General features: G+C 39.3%; 1 protein-coding gene across 2 annotated transcripts; it reads left to right on the plus strand.

The window, feature by feature from the left end:
* Positions 1–2093: 2093 nt before the first annotated feature.
* afmid (arylformamidase) lies at positions 2094–11853 on the plus strand. 2 transcript variants are annotated; one of them, XM_057844047.1, is made up of 11 exons: positions 2094–2172; positions 3705–3795; positions 6234–6338; positions 6404–6452; positions 6572–6657; positions 8301–8373; positions 8459–8556; positions 8636–8714; positions 8864–8999; positions 9278–9382; positions 11022–11853. In XM_057844047.1, exons 2-11 carry the CDS (start codon positions 3747–3749, stop codon positions 11049–11051), a joined length of 810 nt encoding a protein of 269 aa, XP_057700030.1. In that variant the 5' UTR covers positions 2094–2172; positions 3705–3746; the 3' UTR covers positions 11052–11853. The 2 variants fall into 2 exon arrangements, with proteins under 2 accessions (XP_057700030.1, XP_057700029.1); XM_057844046.1 differs by lacking the exon at positions 2094–2172 and adding an exon at positions 2222–2399.
* The last annotated feature ends 189 nt before the right edge of the window (positions 11854–12042 follow it).

Here is a 12042-nt window from a genome sequence, read left to right on the forward strand (position 1 = left end):
GTCAAAATGACAGATGGACTTGTTTTTTCCGTCACCGTTTTAAAAAATCGGTCAACCCGACCCCTGGTATATATGTATGTATACTGTGTTAAAAAAATATATAAAGTACTGTGTATGTACTGTACAGTACAGGCCAAAGGTATGGACACGCCTCATTCAATGTAACACAAATAAAGGTCCCAACCCCATTGACAAAGCGATAAATTTCACAAAGCAACCATGAAAAGGCATACTGTGAAGTCAAAAACCATTTTAGGTGACTCCCTGTTGACGCTCATCAAGAGAATGGCAAGAAAGTGCAAAAAAATAATCAGAGCAATGGGTAGGGCTATTTTAAAGATACTAGAATATTATACATGTTTTTAGTTATTTCACCGTTTTTTGCTAAATACATAATTCCAGACGTGTTCATTCATAGTTTTAATACATAATTCCAGACGTGAACATTCATAGGTTTATTACCTTCAGTGAGAATTTACAATGTAAATAGTCATGAAAATAAAGAAAACGCACAAATGACAAGGTGTGTCTAAGGACTTTTGTACTTTTTACTTGGGTATAATTTTTCTTAGATACTTGTACTTTTACTTAAGTAATTTTTTGCACCTGTATCTGTATTTTTACTTAAGTTAAATAAATAAATAAAATAAAATAGTCAGTGGACCTGACTACCCAGGGCTCCAGTCCATGTTTTAATTATTATTATTATTATCATTATTACTATTAATCATGTTTTTTATTTCAAACAATTTGTGACCTTCAATTAATTGGGGTTATAATTTGATTCAAATATATTGATATATAAATAACTTTAAATAATAGCCCTGCAACATTCAACATTGGACATTCAGGTGGCGCAAAATGAGTCTGCCGACAACGACCGCCTAATTTATGCTCCCACACCCAAACACACACACAAATGGATAGGGGGGCACTAACACTGGCTGGGTACAGGGCCTAGACTTTGGTGCTACGCCCCTGGGAGTAGCAGTAAAGCAGAGAGTCTTAGAGAGTGTTTGAATGTGATACCAAACTGCCTTTAGAATTGTAAAATTTATCATTGTTGTTAATTAAAAAAAAAAAAAAAAAAGAAAGAAAAAAAAATAAGACTATGTGGCAGTTATGGCAGGATGTATGGAATCACAGGAGTGCCAAAATAAGAAGAAAAAAAAATTGAACAAATAAAAATAAAGAGAAAGAAATGCATAAATAAAGAGTAAAGTTACTTTTATTGACTTTTGTCAATAAAGAAAAGGAAAAAACTGACAATTTTTGTCATTGATGTTTCTATTTCGTTTGCCTTTTCTATTTTGCTTTTAACAAAAGGAATGTTCTGTCAATCAAATGGCGCTGGGAGGGACTGAAACTAAACTTCAAATAGGTTAAATGTATTTGAACATCAAATCTGTTTACAGATTATAAGGTATAGACAAATAACTAAATAAATAATGAAATGCCCAAATAAAATTTGATACAAAACAAATAATTCTGATAAATCCCAAGTACCAATATATTGCGATCAAGCGCGAAATATTTCTCTGGCTTATTGTTATGAGTCGCAGTATATTTTGTGCCATGTGGAATAATGGTGCCACTATGGGGTGGCGAGCCCTGGCCAAGGCTCCGCACAATGAATTTGTTGGCTACCCCACTAGTCACCCCACTCACCAGTATAATGTAGATTGTAGTAGCTGTGGAACTCAAAATTTTGACTGGACTATGTACATTAACACAATGTAATAGTATACAATATACAAGATAACATCATCAGCAAAAGTATATCAGAAAGTGTGTCTTGAAGTCTTTCTGACAATTTTCTACTGACCTGTTTAATACTACAACATAGTAAAAACCTGAAATTATGGCTTTTATTTTTTGGTGTGCCACCCCAAGGTTTTAAGTGGCCCCATTTGGCCACCCATATGAAGAATTTCTGGAGGCACCACTGATTTAAAATAGGCAGTAGAGGGCTACTCCCACACCTTGTGGTTGTTCCATGATTTTCTTGCCTGTGAGTGAACGAGGGCAGGTGTGTTCCATTTACGTCTTTCGCTCCCCCTCTGCCCACTTTCCCTCCACCCTCCAAGTGGCCTCAGTGTGACGTCATTGCAAGTGCTTAGGGCAAGTGAGCGAGGGCAACTCAAACCGCGATTGGAACGCAGCCACGATCGGGTAATGACAGCCATGTTTGGAACTACCGGAGGCTCCAAAACCCGGAAGTAAAATCGTATAATGGATCTCTATGGGAGTGTCGTAACCCGCAGTAACGTACTCTTCATGGGTCTAAAGTTCAAACTAGACCACACTACTGCTGTCTACTGATGATTTTAGTCATATCTAGAGAGTTTCGATAAAAACTGCTTCAAGGGATGACATCCTGGACTGTCATGACGAAAGATGTAAGGCTGTATACTTTTTTGTCGTTGTCAAAGAGGAGCCAGTTTCAAGTTAACATAGTATCACACAAAATTTTTAATACAGCTGTTCGGCCATTCCTTACTACGCGGCGAAATGTCTACACATTACACAATGCTCAGCGCGCTTGCTCAAGCATCCGCACGCATGCGCACATAGTTTAGAAGCGGCGAGTACTCACTCTTTTTGTTTTTATTTAGTTTTTTAGAACCTTTTCACTACCTCAAAAATACTTTTTGCATGTATTACCGTCTCATACTATTAACCATTGTGTTTTTTTGTGTTAGCTTTGAACCAGTTGACTACATTAGTCACGTAGCGTATTTACCGTCCTTATTTGATATAACTACATTTAAGTATTTTCTTAAAGCATTTTTAGTACGTTCTGCCTGTATGCATCTAAACAAAACAAGTTTAGAGCGCACGGTAGTACTTTGGGTAGGACGTTTCCGTTTCGCCGATGTAGAAGAACACAGGTGTAGGCGCACTATCCTAGTCCCCTCACTATCACACCTGTAGGCGCACTATCCTAGTCCCCTCACTATCCACTCGCGGGGGCCTGCGCTTGTCAGTGACGTTCCTTATTCTCGCTATATGAATATACAACTTTAGCGTTTGTTAATAATACGCTCTGTGTGTAGTATCATCCATCGATTTTCCTTTTTAAATGAGCACTTTTAAGCGAACGCAAGAAGTAACAACGGCAACATTTTTAAACAGGCATTTCACGGGAGAGCATTTCGACTCTTCGGCCAATCACGGGAGAGCATTTCGACTCTTCGGCCAATCATATAGCGAGAGCGAGTGGATAGTGAGGGGAAGAGGATAGTGAACCTACACCGGTGTTCGGCCATTTCTTACTACGCGGCGAAACGTCTACACAATGCTCTGCGCGCTTGCGCAAGCGTCCGCACGCATGCGCACATCAGTTAGAAGCGGCGAGTACTCACTATTTTTGTTTTTATTTAGTTTTTTAGAACCTTTTCATTCCCTCAAAAATACGTTCTGCCTGTATGCATCCAAACAAAAAAAGTTTAGAGCGCACGGTAGTACTTTGGCTGTCAAATTTGACTAATGTAGCACGTTTCGCCGATGTAGAGATTTTGGCAGAACACCTCTCGAACACCGGGCCAAAATGTTGGATGACGCTATTGTATCAGAGGGGGGCGCTGTTTCCCATATAACCATTCCGCGAAATGATGTCGGACGTGTGTTGTTTCATGGCGGTAGCTAGTCCTCTTCGGCCTGGCTCACCAGCATACTGAGGCCTTCACTGTCTGTGTAACTAGGAGCTCGAAAGGCAGTATTCACCCAGCCGGTGGTCACACAGGATGGCGGCAGACGATGTGATCAAGGCCCACGTCAAGGCTTTAAAGGAAGGTTGGTCACTTATTATTGAATTAACCGCCAATCGTGGGTAATCTATGTAGTTATGTAGGAAGAAACTGGCGTTGTCATTCATTCCTAACACCATGCCAATTAATATTTTTTCATCTACAATGCATGGAGATGTTTTTGACGAAATAGATGGTGTTTCCCAAACATGAGTTTGCAATATGTAAAAATTTTCAAATATTATGTATTTACAGCGTTATAAAGGAGATATCTCGAAGACAATTTCATAATTTTCCTGTGATTAATTTATAAATTAAATGCATCTGTAAAAGGGTGGATAACGCATCAAATCTTCCTTTCAGGGACAGTGGTTTCTCCAGTGGACTGGTATTTAAAAGTTGACACTTAATACCTTTAACCGGTGACTATTTTTGTTTTTTTACAAAACCCCTAAATTATTATAATTTTTAATATCAATGAATTAATAAAGTAATACAGTGTTAATAGAAACAAATTAAAACGAGTAAAAAACAAAATACATACTGGTTACGGCCCCAGCTACCACTCTAGATTTGAGAGAGAATTTAAACAGGGAAGACTGTCTGTGAATGCTCATGTTTGAGAGCACGTCCCTCCCAGTCAAACTGGATTTGACATTTAGTGCTGTCAATGGCAGCCAGTGAGTTAAAAGTAGGGGCGTGACAAAATATCGAAATAGTGATATATCGTGATACTTTGTATCCCAAAAGGTTATCGACATGCTCCTATCAAGATTTGAGATATAATTTTAAAAAGGGTTCAATGTTTAAAAAAAAAAAAAAAAAGGAACCATCAAGTTGCTTTCATTCATTTCATTCATTTGGGTGATTCCCAGGCAACTCAAAATAAACAGGAAGTGACCCTTAAAATACCCCAAAATCCACAGGAAGTAAATGAAAATCAACAGGTAAATGGCCCAAAATTACCTCATTGCCGCATTGGCTGCCACTGACGGCCATAGACGTTCAATCCGTTTGAAGTGGGAGGGATGACAGCGAATGAACCCTCCCAGTTGAAATTGATTGGACGTCTACTAGCGATAAACTCATTCTAATTCACAGCAGAAACTTGTTTTTCTGTTTATTAGTTGTTAGTAGAATATCCTAGAATGATTTCCTGACCAATGTATCGATAATCGTTGTATCACCATATCGTCAGATCATCTTTATCTTGAGCATTGTATCACAAATCGCCTCTAAGGAAAAAACATAATTTGTGCATGAAAGGGTTAATAGTATGACGCTAAAGGATCAATATTTTAGGAAAGGAAATTTTCTCATAGAGTCATTAAATTACCCCTTGCAGTTTCCCGATGTTTCTTGAATCAAAGAACATATTTTATAAATACATTGCTGGCCAAAAGTATTGGCACCCCTGCAATTCTGTCAGATAATGCTCAATTTCTCCCAGAAAATGATTGCAATTACAAATGATCTGGTGGTAATATCTTCATTTATTTTGCTAGCAATTAAAAAACACGAAAGAGAATGGAAAAAAAAATAAATCATTATCATTTTACACAAAACTCCAAAAATTGGCCGGACAAAAGTATTGGCACCCTTTGAAAAATCATGTGATGCTTCTCTAATTTGTGTAAATAACAGCACCTGTTACTTACCTGTGGCACGTAACAGGTGATGACAATAACTAAATCACACTTGCAGCCAGTTAAAATCGATTAACTCAACCTCTGTCCTGTGCATTTAGCATAGAGAAAAGAAAGACCTAAGAACTGTCTGAGGACTTAAGAAGCAAAATTGTGAGGAAGCATGGGCAATCTCAAGGCTACAAGTCCATCTAAAGACCTGAATGTTCCTGTGTCCACCGTGCGCTGTGTCATCAATCAGGCTAACCTCCTTAGATGTGGATTGAAAAGAAATTGACGAGAAAGTTCAGCGAAAGATTGTTCCGGATGGTGGATAAAAAACCTCGACTAACATCCAAACAATATCAAGCTGTCCTACAGTCTGAGGGTACAACAGCGTCAACCCGTACTATCCGTCGGTGTCTGAATGAAAAGGGACTCCATGGTAGGATACCCAGGACGACCCAGAGACAAAAGAAAGCCAGGATATAAACGGAGTTGGTAACAAAATTTGCCGGATGATGCTTAATGACATCTGTCATAAGCATTGATTAATGCCCATGACAGTGTCATGTCATACTTATGACGGTCTTATGATGCTGCTGTCAAATAAAGTGCTACCCATTAACCCAAATAAATCAACAAATAAGCCACACGATTCAAAATGAGAGGAAGAAAGTAGTGATTTATAGTCCGAAAATTACAGTATACACAGGTGAATCATGCATTAGTTTGCTCATGAATGAAGGAAATTTTAATTTTCAGATTGGGTAAAACGAAATTTGATTTGAAATTTAAAAAGGGACCTTATCTGTCTTTTTTTTTTTTTTTTTTTTTTTTTTTTTTTTTTGACATGCAGGAACAGAGCGTGCACGCAATCTCGCTCAAACGTTACTCAACGTGCCCTATGGAGAAGGTGAAGGCGAAAAACTAGATGCCTACATCCCAACCACCAACTCCCTCGGTGTGTAGATGTCGTAATTCGCCAATGTCGGGTCCAAGTGTCAATAATGCTCTCCTGCTTTTCAGACGTACCTCTTGTTATTTACTTCCATGGAGGATACTGGCAATTTCTCAGGTATGTGCTCTGCTTCTTCCACAAGGATCGGCTCCAGCACACCCACAACCCTAATAAGGGCAAGCAAATATACAGAGGTTTTCTTGTTGTTCACATTTGACATGTTGATGCTCCTACAGTAAGGAGGAGTCCGGATTCATGGCAGTCCCACTCATTGAGAAAGGCGTAGTAGTGGTGGCGGTGGGCTACGACATTGCCCCCAGAGGTAGAGTTCAGTATCCCTGGCTGGATTTATACTACTTTATTTAAAGTGCCTATGACAGCAAAAATCAGGTTTATTTCATATTTCATGCGGTATTTTATGCTCCTGAATGAAATGGAAAGCTTGGATGTGTGTGTGTGGAAGTGATCGATTTGTATATTCAATTTTTTTAATCCCGCACCATGAAAATGAGTGACATCCTGGATAGAGGATGAATGCGAATGTGACATCACCTGTGTCAGCATCTCACAATACAGCATTGCCTTACAGCATGCAGATGGACTGCGGATTCATTTGTTTATTTTTCGCATCACGCCAGCCAAATGTGCTGCAGATTTTTGTTGCTGCACCAGGGAGAGCCGTTTTGGGTTTCAAAACGTTCCCGTTCACCACAGAGATTGACTAAAACAAGTCTGACGACTGTGGGACCATTGGACTTAAAAGGAAGTGAGTAAGCTATGTGTTTTGTCTTAGGTCAAATACTAGGATCATGGCACACGTTTTAATAAGGCTTGCATTTTGTGGCTGAGAATGCTCCTTGTCCACTGAGAAAGCCACTCGGCCGACGACTGGCGGCTTCGTGTGCCCGCCGCGCCATACTCGGCTTATGCTCGTGCAGCCCCCGGCACTCGTCTGCGGTTCTCCATATCATCCAGACTTCCAGCCCCCTGTGCCCTCTTCGTGTGCCCGGCAATAGACCACTGTTCTCGGGTTGGGCACGCGCTCCTTTGACGTCGGCCGGTTTGTCCGGCGGTCATTCTCTAGCTTCTTTCCTGGCAACGAGCACTCCCGCAGCAGGGGAACGACGAGCCGAAACTTGCTCGCCGCCGGTGGCTGGCCGATGGGTGAAGACGATCAACCCCGCCGCCATGTGACATGAACCGGGGTAGTTTTGTGCGATTTTTTTTTTTTTTTTTTGGCGAGAATAAGACTTTGAAACGCCGCCCGGTTTGGGTTAGCATGTTGGCTAGCTGTTTTGTTTACGCTCTTTCCGCCGTCTCTGAAGCCGGGGCAGGGAAATGAAAAAAGCTGGACTAACTCCGGTGGAATAAAATACCGTTCGGGAGGAGCAAAGAGTCAACAGTATTGACCTATTGTGCAGTAATTTTGCCCTGTTGTACGGAAAAATGCATTTCTAATATTTTATATTTCATTTAGCACAAGACTGTTACGTGTCATGACCATACCATTTATTTAGCGAATGGGGAAAAACACTTTGAATATCCTGTAAAAATATTGGAGTAGAGAGATTGAAACAGTGGCCTCTTGCTACTCTCTTCGTCACATTTTCCTCATTCTGAATCTTCCCCCCAATGGGCTGAATTTTAAATCAGATGAAATTGTGACCCTGCCGACGTCATCCTCCAGCTAGGGACGCTAGAGCGCTTTAATGACAGGCTTAAAAGACTAATTTCTCGTCATCTGCGCTTTGCCAAATTGTTGTATATAGTCGAATCGTCCCAAAATATGATTGTAATTCACATCATAATACTATTTAAGATTTTTTAATGCTGTCACAGGCACTTTAAGTGACACAATTGCAGCATGTATTAAAACAAATGACTGGAATTGTATGTTTTGGCACTTTGTGCAAATCGAGCCTAACAGAGAAGCAGGGTTGTGGGTGATGATGTCTCTTCTCTTAGGTAACATGGACTTGATGGTCTCTCAGGTGCGCAGAAGTGTCGTGTCAGTCGTGCAGCAGTATTCTCATATCAGGTAGCCCTCAAGCTCACAATCTTTCTAGGTTCTCCTCACAAATACGACATGACACTTCTCAATCACATGACATGCTTCTTTATAGCGGCTTGTATCTGTGCGGGCACTCTGCCGGCGCTCACCTGGCTGCCATGGTTCTTTCCACCGACTGGTCGCAGTATAGCATCATACCTCAAATCAAAGGTAAAGGGCCATTTAAGTTATTGTTCCTGTAATCGAGAAAAATGACAGAAACAATCAATTTTGTTTGTTATCCTTTTAGGTGCTTTTCTTGTCAGTGGTATCTATGACCTCTTGCCCATCTTGTCTACATACGTGAACGAACCATTGAAAATGACTGAGTAAGTACTGTAGTAATGCACACCTTCAAGTCTGAAAAACATTTTCCAAATTAGCATTGGCTCGTAGTCTAATGAAATCCCTGTGTTTGTGCATGCGTGATTCTGTTTGAGATGATTTTAATTTTTCTATTTGTATTTCCTGGTGGCAGGGAGGTTGCAATAAGAAACAGCCCCAGCAAGTTGATCCCACAGCTCAAACTCTCCTCCTCAGGCTGCCACATTGTTGTAGCTGTCGCTGAGAATGACTCACCAGAGTTTCGCAAGCAGTCAGAAGATTACTACAATGTCAGTATCCCATAATTCATTCTTCAGGTGTTGGTTTGCTATTTTGCAGGTGGATAGGTAATCATTTGGCCCTGCAAAAGTATTCTCTGTTCATAAAACCTCATGTACTGCTAGAGTTTGAGCTTGTTTAAGGAACAACCAGTTTAAGAACAAACTATGCAATTTAAAACTGAAAGTAAGATTATCAGTATTTTCTTTAAGCATAATATGATGACTATCATGAGTTGAGAATTAAAGACAGTTCTATACTTCTCACTTTATAATTTTGTCTCTGACAGACTCTGAAGGCAACTGGACTGAATGCAACCTTGGAAGATGTGTTGAACACTGACCATTTCAGTATCATAGAGCAGCTAGTTGATGGCAATTATCATCTCACAAAGGTAGTACAGCAAACCATTACAAGTTGAATTAACAATAAGGGTTTTGAATAATAAAACACCCAATTTCTACAGTAATTGAGAACCAAGGTCTTAGGTTTGCATAGGAACGGTACATATAGCAAAGCAAAATTGAAGATGAGATCTTGTTCATGTCTCGTTTACGTACATCTCTGAGAAATGAATCAGCAATGATGGAGACGAGAGTGGTTTTCTCAGTTTTCTCAAATTTGTCTCATGAGAAGTAAGTCTCATAGTGAGCATTACATGAGAAGGTCTTGAGAATAGTTCTACGGGCATGATTTTTCAATAAAGTCTCACAGTTTTCTCCTTTCAAGATCTCACCAAGAGACAACTATGAGTACTTGTGTCGATCTCAAATGCGTCTCAATTTTATTTCCTTACTTGGTGTCACGATCTCAGTAATGTCTCAGTAAAAGACATGGATGAGCAAAGTATTTTATTTCTTCAACTTGGCTCAAAGCTGCCTCTTTTACTGATCTCGCGGAGCAACCTTATATTGTGCCAGTCACAAATATTTCTCAATTTGATTTCCTTCCCGTCTGCAATTGCTCATTTTAGGTTTTCAAGATTCTTTCATTGTAAGAAAAAGTAGTGTCCACTTTGACATGTCCAATCACATCTTAATTTAATCTTAATTTAATCTTAATCTCATGCCAAAATCAAAAAAATATTATAATTGGTCAAGTAATTAAATAACATCTGGTTAACTTGGTTCATCTTGTTCAATGTAAATACTAGAGATGTGACCGAAAATTCGGCGCCGAGAACTATCTGCCGCTACAAATGCATTATTGGTTTTTGGTTTCGAAGACCGAAGGTTTACCACAAAATAGTGTGAAGAACCTTAGTCCTCTTTTTGATGACGTAATCAAAACAGGCAACACGTTGGCTGACGATGTCTCGCTAAAACTACTGGCTCACAGGCAATATGTCTGCGATTTGGAAGTTTTTTTTTTTGAATATCAAAGAAATATATAAATTATTAAATGAACCAAGATGTAATAAATTTTCATTGCTGCTACACACTGTTTCTGAAGTTGCTTTCCATTGATGTGCCGCGTCAATCAAGCACAGTGTATCTGAGCTTGTGCGTGGCTCAGTGGTAGAGAAGTCGTTCCCCAACCCAGAGGTTGTGAGTTCAACTCTCTGTCCTGATGAATTCAATTAAGTATCCTTGCGCAAGACACTAAACCCCACATTGTTGTGTCACCATTTGGTAGATGAGGATATAGTGTCAAAGCGCTTTGAGTGCCCAAAAGGTGCTGTACAAGTATAACTCAATTTTTAATTAAGAGAATTTATTTTCTCAAATCAATCTCCTTTGCCTCAATGATGTCTTTGCTCAATTTGACACATCACTTGCTCCTACGGGTACCCTTAGCAATTACTTAGCAGTCATGTTGGTTTTCTGACAAACTACTACCGACTGGTAACTTGTTCGCCATGTTGCAATAAAAAATGTACTGAAAACCTGGATTAATCTTGTTAGTCACATTGGACTGCTATTATTGTGAACACTACTGTAAGTCTGTCTTTTAAATTACCCAGTTAAGCTCTATATAACACAATGTGTGAGACCTTTTGAGGTTAATGTTAATTTTTACTTTCCCTATTGCAGCTCCTGGTGAAGATGATGGGGAAAAGCTGAGGTGGAAGTGTCATCTATCGACTTACATACATGTGTCCATATGGAAACAAGATGTGTGATGATAGTTACAGCAATCATAGACGCTTTCTGTGTTAAAAACACATTTTTTAGATTTATATGCCTCACATTCAAACTTTGTGGTTTTACCATCACTTGAGGCGGCCTGAAATGGGGGCAGATTTGACCTAGTTTTACACAGGCTGTGTCAATTACATTAGATCATGTTATCTAAACTTCAGTGTTGCATTGTTTTGATTAGACTCACCCATACTTGGTTTGAGAAAATAACACTGTGAATGTAGCATTTAAATTTACTTATTGACGGCGATAGATGTATTTCAACTGAGAAATGTTGGTATCAATTGATCGCTGCCCCCCATCAGTCAAAATTGACCAGACATCTATGTTGGGTGGCCATTTCTACAACACAAAAAAGTTGTACACTTTGTGGTATTTAGTCAGGAAAGAAAATTGCAACATAAAACTCAAGCTTACTTCCCAAAAATAGTACAAATTTCAACTGTACATCTTAACAAACATGAATTCATTTTCCATGCCACAAGCACACACTGTGTTTTCATCTGTGTGATTTTGACAAAGATCAGATCACATTTGATGGCGATTTAATGCAGAAATGTGAGACATTCCAAAAGGTTTCGATACTTTTTCATACCACTGTAAATGCAGCGAACATTGACAAACACAGTGAAGTGTGTTGCATTCAAGTCCAATTTAAAAAGGAAGGCATACAGTGCCTTGCAAAAGTATTCGGCCCCCTTGAATCTTGCAACCTTTCGCCACATATCAGGCTTCAAACATAAAGATATGAAATTTAATTTTTTTGTCAAGAATCAACAACAAGTGGGACACAATTGTGAAGTGGAACAATATTTATTGGATAATTTAAACTTTTTTAACAAATAAAAAACTGAAAAGTGGGGCGTGCGATATTATTCGGCCCCTTTACTTTCAGTGCAGCAAACTCACTCCA

The sequence above is a fragment of the Corythoichthys intestinalis genome, chromosome 8 (assembly GCF_030265065.1).
Source record: "Corythoichthys intestinalis isolate RoL2023-P3 chromosome 8, ASM3026506v1, whole genome shotgun sequence".
In the NCBI taxonomy this organism is placed as follows: Eukaryota; Metazoa; Chordata; class Actinopteri; order Syngnathiformes; family Syngnathidae; genus Corythoichthys; species Corythoichthys intestinalis.